This window comes from Medicago truncatula, chromosome 3 (assembly GCF_003473485.1).
Source record: "Medicago truncatula cultivar Jemalong A17 chromosome 3, MtrunA17r5.0-ANR, whole genome shotgun sequence".
In the NCBI taxonomy this organism is placed as follows: domain Eukaryota; kingdom Viridiplantae; phylum Streptophyta; class Magnoliopsida; order Fabales; family Fabaceae; genus Medicago; species Medicago truncatula.
The window spans coordinates 25434612-25450168 of record NC_053044.1 but is presented as its reverse complement, the minus strand read 5'-3'; the positions used below and the strand labels follow the sequence as shown (position 1 = coordinate 25450168).

Sequence of the window (15557 nt, the reverse complement as noted above, 5' to 3'; positions counted from 1 at the left end):
AAGAAACATTAGTGATTAACTTGTAAAAAGCATAGCACAGATTTTTTGTCAATATTATTTCCTGGTTTCGGTGGATTTCCATGGTTTCAAGGCTATTTCACTTGTTTTGTCATTTTTTGACTTTTGAATGATTTATTTACAAAACTTGACTAAAATACAGATAAACTACCTACTTTAACTCTACAATGACTCTAAAAGTGGAATGAAAACCCAATATCATTTTATGTCATCATTCACCTCTCTTATATAGGGGTGTAACGGTTCGGTTTGGACCGATTTTTAATCAAAAAAATGTCTGAACCGATGAAATTTCGTTGGTTCGATTTGAATTGGTTCGGTTGATAGGTTTATTTGAAAATACAATTTAAAAAATTTATATTCTCACTAATTTGTATTTATGCATACATCATACACCATACTAAAATATTTCATGGAACTTTGTATTTCGTAGAGTTTTTTCATGTTCTATATTTTTCAAACAACTTTTTATAACTAACTTTACTCAATATTTCATACATCCAAGATTCATTCATCCATCATTCATCAAACTCAAATATTTCAATCATCCATGATTAGAATTGTTTGAGGAGGGATAGTATTAGAAAAATAGAGAGTGAGATTATCATCGGTTTGGTTTATCGGTTCCTTGGATCTCAAAATGTAAAACCGAGAATCGAACCCAGCAAGGTCGATTTAGTTTGGTTCGGTTCGATTATGAACCTAACCAGACATGGTCGGATACTTTTTCGGTTTGACCTTTCGATTTCATCGGTTTTGACCGAATCGCTTACACCACTACTCTTATATATCAAACACGGTGTTTATTCATATATTTGATATGGCACTTAATAACTTAAACTTAAAGTAAAAAATATTAGACACAAGTTTATTTTGGACTGTGACTCTTTGGAAATTATGGCTGATTCTAAATTTAGAAAAGAGATTCGGATTTGCTAATTTGAAATAGGTATCAAAATGAATTTGATATAGAATGATATTGGGTGTGTGTTCTTGCTTCTAATCTATCAAATAAAGTGATAAGGGATGAAAACTATGACACAATTATGTTATACTAGTTTACCTACATTGGGCTAGTCTTGTCCTTCAAATATTATACCTTTTTTCACTTCTTTTTTGGTCTAACTAACCTAAAAGATTTTGGATGACCTCTTCAAACTTTCGCAACCATAAAATCCACATTTAAAGCCCTAAAAGGAATGTGATTCCTTAACAATTAATTACAACAGTTGTTTCTGATCTTGATCTAACAATGATTAATTGATCTCACAATGACCTTTTTTTGTTTCACTAAGTTCAATCTGATCTCGATTGGATAATGGATATAAACTTTTACATATACACTTAGGATGATGTTCTAAATATATAGAGGAGACTTGTGTGTATTTGAGATTTATGTCTAATATATGAGAGTGAATCACAATTATAAGTGATTATGATATTTTTCAAGCAATCTATACTTTTTGCATTTTGATCTTCGATTGTTATAATGTTTGACTCTTTTTTGCAGAAAGACTTTGTGTGAGAATAATGAGATAAGATTTATTTTCATTTTGTAACAAAAAAAAAAAAAAAAGATTTATTTTCATTTGAATGGTGACTATCTTTATTGAGGTTTTTCGTGGTGAGCAAGCAAGAAAGTAGTCGTTGAAAATTAGTTATTATTCTTGTCCTTTTGTTCTTTACCTTGATTACCAAGTTTCTCCAATAACTATATGTTGTGTTATAGCTTAGCTTCTCAACTTATGATCTTTCAAACTGACCTTCTAACACACCTTTGATTTCATCATTCCTTTTGATGTTTTCTTACTTTCTCACAATATATTTAAAAATCAGACCGGAGATCAAACCGATGAGACCTTTGGTTCAAGGGTCAACCGATCGAACCGGTTAAACCGTCGGTGAATCAGATAACAATTAAATATAGTTTCATATGAATAACAAATAGCTAAATAATACAAAATTATCAATAAAAAAAATAAGAAAATAACTTTTTCTGACATTCAAAATGTCATATTGACACATGAAAATGACATTTTTACCCCTAGCAGCAGTTAACTACCGTTGAATTTATCCGGCGGTGGTTAACTACCGTTCCAAGTCTACAGCACAAAAAAAAAATAAAAAAAATTGCTCCAACGGTAATTAACTACCATGGAGCATGATATCTTAAAATTATGAAAATTATTTCTGCACCAAAACACAGTCCCGCAATGGGTGCTCCCAGAATTTTGAGAAGAGAAGTTAATTGATTCTTTTTCATACTGATACACTACCATCTGTGAATTAAGTAGTGATAAGTTACAATTACAATAACTGCTACAATTAAACTGAAAGTAGTAGTTACTGACACTAGATAACTACAAAGGAAACTAGCAAATAAAATATTGACTTAATAAATTAAATCTAATAATAGTCTTTCATTCAAATGGGCTTTTTGCTAATTCTGATAGGTTTCTTTCTTTTGATTCATTAGGCATATGCTCACTTGTCTCTTCTTGCTGAGAAGCTTTGTTTGTCTTGATGCACGTATCATCCACTTAATCATCAGGGTAGAAATCAATATACATGCTCCATGGTAGTTAACTACCGCCGGAGCAAATACTTTTATTTATTTTTTTGTATTGCATACTTAGAACAGTAGTTAACTATCACCGAAGGTAAAAACGTCATTTTCATAAGTCAATATGACGTTCTAAATGTCAAAAAAGCAATCTTCAAAAAATAAGTAGTGCAAAATCAAGTACAACGCAAGCCCATTTTGTAAGGAATAAGGAAGCCCATTAAAAAAGTATAGGAGACACAATAAGCCCAACTTTCAAACAAATATAAAACATAACAATACTAATGTTAAATCCATGATTCTAGTGTATACATATAGTGCCGCACAAGCATATCTCTCGCGTCATTTTTTAGAGATCAAGATTATTTGATTAATTTTTGACTCACATATTATTTCACGACTGAACATTTAATTTTTTTTAAGAAAAAGGGGAAAAAAATTCAAACTACCCCTATTTGAAAAGATTTAGGGTTCGAGGGTTAGTTACATAAAGGGAGTGTATTAGCACCTTTTATGTCCGTAATACACTACGAGAACCTCTTGTTTTTATTTAATTAATGTGCTATAAATTTGCTTGCTTTAAAAGAAACTAAAGTGATGATTAAAAGAAAAAGAAAGTGAGACCTAATTTATCTACATTTTTTATGATTTGGAAGGACATGGTCTCGGGATAGAAAATGACGTTTGATTGATTTTGTGTTTTTTATTAGTTTTGAAAAAGGTTTTAAAATGAAAAGCCAAGTGGCAAAATAAGAATTGATTTGTGTTTTTTATATTAAAAGAAATATGACTCAAAGTATGATTAAATTGATTTAAGTTTGATTAAGAAAGAAAATAAAAATGGGAATCACTTGATTTAGAATCAAGATTTGTTTAAGAAAATATTTTTGTTATTTGCATGTTTTGTTGTTTTTTTTTTTAATGATTGAACTAAAATTAACTAACAGAGCAAAAAAGTAAAATGTATGTACCTTATGGTGGCGTTGGACCACCACAAGGATCTTTGACCTAAACTAGGAGCATAAAAAATAAAGCATACGCACGCACGCACACATACATGATTTACATTAAACCTATATTTAGGTTCTAAGTTATGTGTAATAAAAAAAAATGACATAAACAATAAATATGTAATCAAAATGCAGAATAAATGATTCTAATCCTAAAATATGCATGAGAAAGAAAAATAAAATGCTAGAGAAAACAAAAATGAATGAAGAAGGAATTAAAAAAAGAAATGCAAAGGGGCCACCAGCCACGGCAATAGCAGTTGCAAGCAATTGAGATTGTTAATAAATTTATCGTTAAAATAAAAATAAAATTTAGTTACTAAAAATTTATAAAAAAAAATAAAAAAAAATGTATAAAAGTATGAGAATTGACCAATCAAGTTCTTATACATATAGGAATGAGAATTGAACAACCATTTGCGAGACAATTTATATTACAATCAAAGATATACAAAGAAAAATTCGTATTGACACAAAAACTAAAATAATAGAGAGAGAAAGTAAAAACACAATGTGAATATGAATATGAGAGAAAAAATTATCACAAAAGTTGTCATAAAATAATTGTATAACTATCATTTATCATTTCTTATCAACCTTATTTCATAATAATATTAACATAAGCATTTTCCTTTTACATTTATAACAACCTCGACGTTTCCTTCAAAAACAAAAAAAACAACCTCGACCTTAAATCCTTCAAAAAAAAAAACCAACCTCGACCTTAAAGAGATTCTTCTGCATAAAATATATGAACTTTTAAATGTTATTGGGACTAAAACACTATGACGTAGACCAATTCAACTTGCAGCAAGGAACATTGATCCCCAATATTTGTTTGAGACAAATCTTTTTTTTTTTTAAGAAGTGTCACCCCAAATCTTATAAGGTTCTGTAAGTTTTAGTTAGGTACAACTCATATTTTAATATGGTGTTAAATCCTATTATTTCTGATCACCTTCCAGTTATATACATTTGTCAAGCCTAATAGTATTATCCTTCAAAAAAAAAGCCTAATAGTATTAGTGCGAGGGTTATATTGAAAAAACCAGCGATTAAAGATAAGGTATGATTAAGGTTTGTAATTAGTTTTTAATGATGAATTAGATTCAATATAAAAACTTAATAATGGTATCATAATCTAACAATCGGACACCCAACATTTAAATATAACAACTAAGTTCAATAGCATTGAACATGATACGGTGTATTGGAAAAAATTCAAATTCAAAAATATATAATTTGTGATAAAAAAATTATAAAGAGTAACCACTCTAATCTTATTAGTGTTTTTTTATAAGATTGAGTTATATCCAACTCATTCTAATAATTAAATGCAATAAGGTAAAAAAACATAAAAGGGAACAATGGACCCATTATTTTGTATTTTTAGGGAACTGGTGATTCAAAAGTTAACTTACATTATAAAAAAGGATTTATTCACCGTTTAGTAGCCTTGAGAAGAGGTTTAATTTGTCCCCTACTTAGCCTCCCCTTTCCCCTACTTTATAGGATTCTAGGTTCTTTCTTATTCAAATGGAAAAGGAAGAAAATAAGAAAGGGACAAAGTTTTCATCGACCCCAAATGTCAAAAAGCACATACCCCACTGTCATTAATTGGCTCACAGTTTGTAGATATAGTAATACTAGTAATTTTTTATTTTAGAGGGAATAATACTAATAACTTTTTTGTTCTTCATGTAAATAAATCTAATTTCTTTTTAAATATTAAATAATGTGAACATTTTTTAAATATGTGCACCTCATGAAACATGTCAAATATCTCAGCAACGTTCTATATGTAAATTGTAATTGTGAGATTATTTTAAAAAATAATAATAATTGGTGTGGAACACTATTTTTGACGTACAAGAACTCTCTAAGAGCATGTGTTTGAGATAGTCATGCTTACTACATAATGCATTCTAAATAATGGGGTAATCATATGGTCAAGGTTTCATGCAAAGTAAAATTACAAGTTTTTCTTACTAGCAAGTGTTGGATCTTAAGTGGTTAGTTCACTCAATGTGATTGCATCAGCTCTAATTGTGCTTACATCTGATGCTTGACAATGCTGCATTGGTAGAGTAGAGATCCAATTTTGATGCACCATCTGCATGAAATTAAAACAGGGTATTAGTCATTTTAGTTTCTGAATGTATAGTGAGTAATCACAATAATCAGTTAATGTATCGAAATTTCAAAATAATTTTTGATTGTGCAATTTGTTAGTCAAAATAATCTCTACCGTTAATATAGTCCTTCAAAATAGTCTCTAACGTTAAAATAGTCCATCAATCCTGACAATAACTCTTTTATTATAGAACTGATATGAGAATAAGTAGATACTTATAAGGATCGATATGATAGTAAGTATATATATTGAGGGACTAATATGATAGTATTAATAGAACATTTTAACGTGAGAGACTATTTTGACTAACGAAGTGTACAATCAGCGACTATTTTGAAATTTTAATACATTCAAGGACTATTGTGGCTATTTATTACACATTTAGGACAAAAATGACTATTATCAATTAAACTATTTAGTGAGTTTGGATCTCAGTCCAAAAATTAGTTTAAAAAATGAAGGTGCTCAAAAACACTTTATCTTTAAACCGGCTCTAATATCACATTCAATAAACTTTGATTTAATATAAAAAAGATGAGATAAGGGTGTTCCAACACATTTATACATCTAACAGATCCAGAAGTTGCATAATGTGAAATTCCAAACCACTTCAATACCTACTCTTCCAGGTTTAAATCTCATCCAAAAAATTAGCTCAAATGAGGGTGGTAAAACATTTTTATATCCAATAGCCAACAAATCTGAACAATTTCAACTCCAAACAAACTTCAAACAACTTAAATAGGAATAATTATTTAAAATAAGAAAGAAACATCTTTATTCTTTACTAAAGTGACACCATCAATACAAGTTAAGAATATAGCAAGAATGTTTAATCCAAAATTCTTATAAAGAATTAAAGTCACTACAATGTGAAACATTTGTACATTATCTTTCACAAACAAAAACATAAAACATTTGATGTTGGGCTATAAAGACAACAAATTTATGCAACATTGAAAGAGCTTCTACACTAATGATGTCATCAAACCAGAACATAAAAGACATACAATGGGCACAACAAGCAATCAACATGATGGAGAACCAAAATCTACACAGCATTTCCTTCTACCTTTCCCAACCAACTTCAACTTGTTACCAAGAAACAAACAACTCCATAAACATAAACATTTCCAAACAAAATCAGCAACATTTTACCAACCTTTTAGCAACATTAGCATCATGTCACCACACAAATTCAACCTTGAAAAATTTGGAGTTTCACAGAGTTGAATGGGAATCACAACAGGTAAAAAACCTTGGAACCCTTCTGAGAAATTATCATACTATAAAGCAAGTTGTTTTTAGAAGAAACAGGTTCAATGGAAAAAGTATGTTAGATCTTTCTGACATTTTGAAGGAGAATAAAATGGTTAAAGAGATTATGTTTTCAGAATCATGTATTGGTTCTGTTGGAGCTTGTTTACTTGCTTCTTCACTTATGGTGAATCATAGTTTGGAGGAGTTGCAGATTTGGGAAGATTCAATAGGTTCAAGAGGTGCTGAAGAAATTTCAAAGATGATTGAAGTTAATCCATCTCTTAAGCTGTTAACAATTTTTGACTCAAATTACATCACTGCTACACCTCTTATATCTGCAGTTTTGGCAAGGAATAGAACCATGGAAGTTCATGTTTGGAGTGGTGATCAAAATGGTGAAAGAAGTTCAAAGGTTGTTGAGTTTGTACCTGGGAACAATACACTTAGAATTTACAAGCTTAACTTTTCAGGTACTTGTAGGGTTGCATGTTCCTTAGGAATGAATTTCACAGTTAAATCACTTGATATGACTGGTGTTAAGATAAAATCAAAATGTGCTAAGGAATTTAGATGGGTTTTAGAACAAAACCAAACCCTAAAAGAGGTTAATTTTTCAAGAACATGTCTGAAAGATAAGGGCATTGTGTATATTGCTGCTGGACTGTTTAAAAATCATAGTCTGCAAAAATTACATGTAGCAGGAAATTGGTTCCGCGGAATCGGTGTCGAGCATTTACTTTGTCCTCTGAGTAGATTTTCATCATTGCAAATGCAAGCTAACACTAGTTTGAAATGTGTTACTTTGGGGGGAGGGAGAACAAGAATAGGAAGGGATGGTTTAGTAGCTATAACACAGTTTTTAGTAACGAATGAGACGGTGACGCGGTTCGGGATACATGATGATGAGAGTTTGAAACCAGATGATTTTGTTAAAATCTTCAAGAGTTTAGAGAAGAATGCTAGCTTGAAATGTTTGTCTTTGCAAGGTTGTAAAGGTGTTCAAGGAGAGATGTTGCTGCAGACAATTATGGAGACACTTCAGATAAATCCTTGGATTGAAGAAATTGATCTTACTAGAACACCTTTACACAATTCTGGAGAGTCTATTGGGATTTATCAGAGATTAGGGCAGAATGAGAATCCTGAACCAGAAATGGATTTGATCAAAGATATGCCACTCACTGAGCCTAAGAGTTGCAGAGTTTTCTTTTGTGGACAAGAATATGCAGGTAATGTTTAAATATAAATTGATTTCACAAAACACCGCCTTAAAATGTAAATAAAACAAGATCATGAAACTTAATTAAGCAGAATTTTCATATAAACACAGACTAATAGTAAAGGTCTGTTTGGATTGACGTATTTGAGCTTATCTGCTGGAATAAGCATTTGTGAAACTGTTTTGAGAGTTTATAGAAACAACTTATGACATGTCCATAAATTGTTTTAACTTTTAATCTTATTTTCATAAGCCCTACATGATAGCTTATGAAAATAGCTTACGACTTATATGAAAACAGTTTGACTTTATTTTATCATTTGTTATATAAATAGCTTATACATGAGCATTTATATGATAAGAGCTTATATACTCTTCTAAACATTTAATTAAGCTGTTTTTCAAAATGAAATCAATCTGAATTATAGCTTAAACTCATATTTCCAGGAAAAGCCACACTTTGTCATTCAATATCACAAAACTTCTCTGCTTCGGCGGCACTACCCTACTTGGATCAAGTAAGGACAATAGTGAATCCAGTGGAGCAGGCTGTCAAAACAGTTGGAATGAAGATAAAAACATTCAAGGATGAGGATACAAAGATTTCAATATGGAATCTTGCTGGTCAACATGAGTTTTTCTCCCTCCATGATCTTATGTTCCCAGGTAGCGGTAGTGCGTCAATTTTCATCATTATATCGAGTTTATTCAGGAAGCCAAGTAACAGAGAACCAAAAAGCACTGCAGAGATTGAAGAGGATTTGCAATATTGGCTTAGGTTCATAGTTTCCAATTCCAAAAGAGCAGGACAACAATGCATGCTGCCAAGTGTAGCTATTGTTCTCACACACTTCGATAAAATCAACCAATCATCACAAAATCTGCAGCAAACGGTAGATTCAATTCAGAGATTGAGAGACAAGTTTCAAGGCTATGTTGATTTCTACCAAACTGTATTCACGGTTGACGCAAGATCATCAGCATCAGTTGGTAAACTCACTCATCACATCCGAAAGACGTGCAAAACAGTTCTGCAAAGAGTACCACGAGTTTATCAACTTTGCAACGATCTAATACAGATTTTATCAGAATGGAGATCAGAGAACTACAACAAGCCAGCTATGAAGTGGAAGGAGTTTGGTGAGCTGTGTCAAGTAAAAGTCCCATATTTGAGAATTCGATCAAGACATTATAATAAAGAAGCGGTGGAAATGAAGCGAAAAGCTATAGCTACTTGTCTTCACCACATTGGAGAAGTGATTTATTTTGATGAGTTGGAGTTTCTAATTTTAGATTGTGAGTGGTTCTGTGGTGAAGTACTTGGCCAGCTCATAAAGTTGAATGTTAGAAGGCAACAATCTTCGGAAAACAATGGATTCATTAGTAGGAAGGAACTTGAGAAAATTTTAAAAGGAAGTTTACAAAGTCCAATTCCTGGTATGGGGTCAAAGGTATTTGAGAACTTAGATGCTAGTGACCTTGTGAGAATGATGCTTAAACTTGAACTTTGTTATGAACAAGATCCATCAGATCAAAATTCTCTACTGTTGATTCCTTCCATTCTTGAAGAGGGTAGAGGAAGGCCTCAGAGGTGGCAGATAAGCTCACCAGACTGTCTTTATGCCGGACGCCATCTTGAATGTGATGATTCGAGTCATACGTTTCTAACTCCAGGATTCTTCCCTCGCTTACAGGCAAGTGTTTCTCCATCATGCTCCTCTTTTATTCCCTCAGTTTCACTCTTTGCAATTGTTTCTTGCAACTTCTTTTACATTTTTTACAATAAATCATTCCCTGCACTTAGTATTTCAAAGCAATGTTGTCAACAGAAGATCACGGAAAATAATGGTTTGTTCGTATTTTGTCATGCTATAGCACTATAGCACCTCTACAAAGACTTCATACTAAATAGCATATCGCGGAACAACAGTGGTTTGTTCAAATTGTGTGGTGCTATGGTGCTCTGCTATAGCCGCTGTTTGACAACAGTGTCCCAAAGTTCATTAAATGTTAATTATTTTTCTGATGATTCAGAAACCTAACTCAAATGAGGTTCAAAGAGTGCAAATATATATATAAAATAGTTTGGAAAGGAACATGATTAGGTTTTACCTGCAAAATACACAAGCCATATGCTACTATATTTTTACAAACTGTTTCGATTTTGATCTTCACCCATAAGTCTTTAAAGCTACGTTTTCTAGGATTTTCAGTATTTTCCTTGACTACAATTTTCTCGTTTCGTGCTGCAGGTACACCTTCACAACAAAATAAAGGCTCTGATGAATCAACATGGTGCAACTTACAGTCTTGAAAAGTACCTCATTTCAATCAGCATTAATGGAATCTACATCAGAGTTGAGCTTGGAGGACAACTAGGTTACTACATCGACGTTCTTGCATGCTCCACCAAAAATTTGACAGAAACTTTAAGAGTCATTCAGCAACTTATAATCCCGGCGATTCAAAGTGTTTGCCATGGGATCACCTTGACAGAAAATGTCATTAGACCTGAATGTGTGCGAAGTTTGACACCCCCTAGGTACAGAAAAACTCAATTTGCTTCCCTGCAGCAACTGAAACAAGCACTACTATCACTTCCAGCAGACAGCATGTATGATTATCAGCACACATGGAGTCCGGTCTTGGATTCTGGTAGGCCTATTCTCCAAGAAGGGTTTGATTTTGCGCGAGACCTTTTATCAGATGATGACTTCCGAGAAGTGCTTCATCGCAGGTATCATGACCTACACAATCTTGCTCAAGAGCTGCAAATCCCACCTGAAAATAACCCTGAAGGGCGAGATCAAGATATAACCTTAAGCAATGAAGCTGAGAAAGTTGAACCATCCTTTGGTGGCATTGCAAAAGGGGTTGAAGAAGTTTTACAGAGACTCAAAATTATTGAACAAGAAATCAGAGACTTGAAGCAAGAAATCCAAGGGCTAAGGTATTATGAACACAGACTCCTACTTGAGCTTCATCGCAAAGTGAATTACATAGCAACCTTCAATGCACAAGTTGAGGAAAGGAAAGTACCGAACATGTTCTATTTTGTAAAAGCAGAAAACTACTCAAGGAGACTGATCACCACCATGGTTTCTGGCATGACTGCTCTCCGGCTTCACATGTTATGCGAGTTCCGAGGACAAATGCATGTTGTTGAAGATCAGATGGGCTGTGAAATGATGCAAGTTGATAACATGGCTGTGAGGTCTTTGGCTCCATATATGAAAAAGTTCATGGTCATGGTAACTTTTGCTCTTAAAATCGGAGCTCATCTTGCAGCTGGAATGGGGCAAATGATACCAGATTTGAGCAAGGAAGTGGCTCATTTGGGCGGCTCTTCGCTTCTCTTTGGTGCAGCCGGGGCAACTGCAGCTGGTGTTGTAGGGGCTGCTGCTATCGGTCATAGAAACAGGTCCGCAGAAGGTTCAAGGGGCATTCAACAAGACATAAAAGCAGCACAACAATGGATGGTTGATTTCTTAAGGGAAAGGAGGTGTTCCACAGGGAAGGATATTGCAGAGAAGTTTGGACTGTGGCGAGTAAGGTATCGGGACAATGGTCAGATTGCATGGATCTGTAGGCAGCACATGTATTCCAGATCTGCAGAGATAATAGAAGTGCCTATTTGAAACAAGAAATCATTATACAACACTAGGAACCTTTGCTTTCAAGTTTCTTTCTTTGGTTTTTTGTGTGTTCATTATTATTTCAGCCATGAATATGGAATGTATTGAAGTTTCCCGAAACATTTAGAGGAGTTCATATGTTGCCCTGCCACCGTGATTTCGTCACATTTACTGTAATTCAAGTAGATTTTAGTTTCTAAATTGATGGAATCTTAATCAATAGCATTTCTGATTATCTGATATGATATAATTACATTTTAAGAGTGCTTTTCAAATTCATTAAGAATAAATATCCAAATTTTTTAGACTCTGACAAATCAAATTTAGAATCGAAAACCATAAAGACTCATGATGCTGTATGGCATGAGCTTTTTGCATGTGAAATAGAAGAAAGATAAATCCTGGAGATTTTGCTCCATCAACTTTAGTGTTCACCATGTGAATGTGGGACCATATTATCACTAGAACACATGATTAAATAGTATGTTGTGCCATAAAGTTCAATTTCACAATCATTGACATTTAAATCAAAAAGGACAAAGAAAGAAGGTAACACAGAAAAGTTCATGCAACAGTTAAGATAGCAACAAGCTTGTGAGAGTACAAAGTAATATTCCCTGTAACCTACAACATCAGAAGAAATACAGAAGGAGAAACCACACTGGATACTACATTATTTCATTTCACTGCTATTATCAGTTTTCCGGACCCGAATTCCCTACGCTCAAAAAAGCACACGGTCGCACACACACGGGATCTGATCATTGGATGAAGATCAGAACAATTGTATCTTGAATTCGCCAAATTGACTTTAAAATTAAATTACATATTAAAATATGATCCAATCTTCATCTAACGACCGAGATTCATGACTGCATGACTACAGAGAATCCAAAACCCAGTTTTTAATCTAAAATCTACAGTCACCTGCCTGTATTCCCTTAAACCAAGGAAGCAAAAGCTCAGAAGAAAGCTCTGCTTCCATAATAGACACGGGAGTTAGCGTTCTTAGTTTGCGGTAGTTTCTGCTCAGTACTTGAATTTCCTGAAGTAGTTGGTTCACTTTCGATGTCCATAGGAAGCTTCATTTTCGCTAATGACTCGGTAAATTGCTGCATACTTTTCATGTACATGTCAACTATATCCTGCTGAACCATCTGCGGCTCTGGCATATTCACAGTCACAACAGGCTTAGGGAATAAATCACTCGGAACAACACTTGAGGAATCACTCTCACCGTCTTTAACATCCACTTTTTTCACCTCTTTGGTTCCTGAAACTTGTTCATGACTTGGGGACTTAGAAGCTGCTGCAGCATCAGATGATTCTGAGCTTTCATGAGCAGAAGGAGAAGAAACCCCATTTGTTGACACACTGCTTGGTGGAGACTCAACCTTAGGAGGTTCCACATGTACAGACTCACCACTGCATGCTGAGAAGCTTTCCACAAGACGAACACCAGCTTCCGAACTATGATTTTCAGCATCAGAAGTTGCCAAGCTATCAGAGCACTGAGTCTCCTCACATGAAATGCCAAAGTATTCCGAAACCATTAAGTGGTCTTCGTTTACAATCTTAGGATCTGGAAACTCAATTTTATCCAAATCTCTGGCCAATGACTCACATGTTTCCGAGTCCTGCTGAGTGACATGCGTAGCCACTTTCCCCGGCATAGCAGATATTGCCATAACATCAGGTGTAGCACCGGTGTAAGCAATGGACAATTGAACAAAACCTGAAGGAGAATGAAACAGATCAGTTGAAGAAAGAGAAAACTCTTTCTCTAGTTTACCATTCTGGACTAGTACTTCTGACAACGGCACCAAAGCAAAACCAAGCAACTGATCTTCAAGATAATTCTTCACCCTGCTAAGCATCCATAGCTCACATTTGAGAGACGAATCAACATCCCAAACATTGAGACGAAGATTGTCGTTAAACACAGGGTTCCTTCCACCTCCATTAATGGTCTTAGTAGAGACGCTGTTCTCCGGATTACTTGTCAGGTAAATCTTAGCATAAACATCTTGCTTGTGGTATATGCAAATATTCTGAATGTCCCTAGCCTGATGTATATAAACATCGAGCACTCCAACGCATTCCTCGGCATTTGACATGATAGTTTCCTTCCCGTTGACTTCAATATCCTTAGAGGAAGGACCATTGCTTTGTGTGGTAACATCAGACTTGTGCTTCTCACCCTCACCCAAGACTGAGGTTCTAAAGGGTGATACAACAGATTGTGGGGAATCCATGATCATACAACAGTAATTGAGAACCTGTCAAAGCACAAAAGCTACATGAATGCCAATTCATACAAGTTTTAACACAAACTTCATAACTAAGATAAAAAAAACACAAGATTCTTAAGACTAGCTAAACGACCTAGTACTAGCAAAACACAAAATTCATTACTCCAGTACTAAAAACACATAAGTTAAATGTCCTAAAATCTAGGGTTAAGCAGATCCAAAAAAGAAACTAACATAACTGCATATAAAGTAACATAGGAAAACAAGGAAAGAAAGAAGCTTGAACTTGAGTTCCTCCAAACCTTTGAGAAGCAAATTCAGAATTGAGAATCAAAACCAGCAAAACACAAGAGGAGCAAAAACCAAAACCTAATTACCTCTCAAAATTGAAACTTGCAAGTGATATACTAATATACCTAAATTCTCCAAGCTTATAAAAACTAGCAAAAATAATCAAAAGGGTCACAAAAAATATCATCAGATTCCAATAAAGCGTACAAACTTTAATTATTTGCTCAAAACAGAAACACTTCCACAGAATCCAAGAGAGAAAAAACAGGAAAAAAGCAAAAGCACAATAACCTATGCTATATATGACACAATTCCAACACAAACCCACTTTAAATTCCTCATCAAATCACACAAAAAAGTACTCAAAAGTAATAATTGAAGCAAAACTAGGAATCAATCAAAAAAATTCAAAAAGTAAATAAATCTGCAAAGTGCATATACATGTTACTGAAACAGAACATGCTATGCTTTTTTACCTGAACTTTGGTTGTTTCAAAAGTCAAAGTTGTGTGTGTGTGTGGCTCAAAGACAGAATCAGAGGATGACCCAGGTGATTGAACCGAGGTAGTGTTACAGAAAGAACAAAAAAGTTGTGAACTTTGTTGTTTAAAGGGAAAGGAGGATGGATATAGGTGATTGATGAGAGAGAGAAATGAATGATATGAGTGTATGTGATGTAGGGATCTGTGAGGAAATTACATATACAATGAAGTGCAACTATGTATATTTGGAGTGTAGTAATAGTATAATACCATTATATATACGGTAGGTACTATGTGGGAAACCAACACTAGGCTAAATTTTTTTTTTTTTTTTTTATGAGAATCGACTATCGTGTGCATGCAATTGCAAAGACTAATTTTTCGAACCCAAATATAATTGAAATGGATAGTAAAACTCTCATTTAAAGAGATTGTTGTATTTCTAGTACTCAATCGAACTCGTTGGTTAAGCTAGAAGAGATTCGTTACCATTTTATCCAAGAGTTTATAAGTTCATATGTGATATTTGTTGTTGTAACATTTGTTTTTCAACACTCACTATTTAATCAGATGAAACATTTGTGAATTTTGCGCTTTAAAAATAGATCTCACATAAAGTAGTATGATCCATATGAGTCTTGTTGAATAAGAGAATGAGTGTTAAAATGTGTGTTGAAAACAGAGTATCATTAG

The 15557-nt window shown here is 33.7% G+C and overlaps 2 protein-coding genes across 5 annotated transcripts; one reads left to right on the top strand and one right to left on the bottom strand.

Moving 5' to 3' along the window:
• Window positions 1–6578: 6578 nt before the first annotated feature.
• Window positions 6579–12100, top strand: LOC11444833 (protein TORNADO 1). The gene is made up of 3 exons (XM_003600202.3): window positions 6579–8214; window positions 8652–9898; window positions 10457–12100. Exons 1-3 carry the CDS (start codon window positions 6702–6704, stop codon window positions 11840–11842), a joined length of 4146 nt encoding a protein of 1381 aa, XP_003600250.2. The 5' UTR covers window positions 6579–6701; the 3' UTR covers window positions 11843–12100.
• Window positions 12101–12338: 238 nt separating this feature from the next.
• Window positions 12339–15104, bottom strand: LOC11444832 (uncharacterized). 4 transcript variants are annotated; one of them, XM_003600201.4, is made up of 2 exons: window positions 14859–15104; window positions 12339–14118 (listed from the first exon to the last, which is right to left on the bottom strand). In XM_003600201.4, exon 2 carries the CDS (start codon window positions 14098–14100, stop codon window positions 12802–12804), a length of 1299 nt encoding a protein of 432 aa, XP_003600249.2. In that variant the 5' UTR covers window positions 14101–14118; window positions 14859–15104; the 3' UTR covers window positions 12339–12801. The 4 variants fall into 4 exon arrangements, with proteins under 4 accessions (XP_003600249.2, XP_039687132.1, XP_024633403.1 ...); XM_039831198.1 differs by having other exon boundaries at window positions 12339–14110; window positions 14857–15103; XM_024777635.2 differs by lacking the exon at window positions 14859–15104 and adding an exon at window positions 14394–14520.
• Between the last annotated feature and the right edge of the window lie 453 nt (window positions 15105–15557).

Bases quoted from the DNA above. Each gene is read 5' to 3' on its own strand.
- LOC11444832 (XM_003600201.4), bottom strand. From the start codon at position 14,100: ATGATCATGGATTCCCCACAATCTGTTGTATCACCCTTTAGAACCTCA.
- LOC11444833 (XM_003600202.3), top strand. From the start codon at position 6,702: ATGATGTCATCAAACCAGAACATAAAAGACATACAATGGGCACAACAA. The intron at 8,215-8,651 runs GTAATGTTTAAA...TCATATTTCCAG, and splicing joins TTGTGGACAAGAATATGCAG to GAAAAGCCACACTTTGTCAT. The intron at 9,899-10,456 runs GCAAGTGTTTCT...TTCGTGCTGCAG, and splicing joins GATTCTTCCCTCGCTTACAG to GTACACCTTCACAACAAAAT.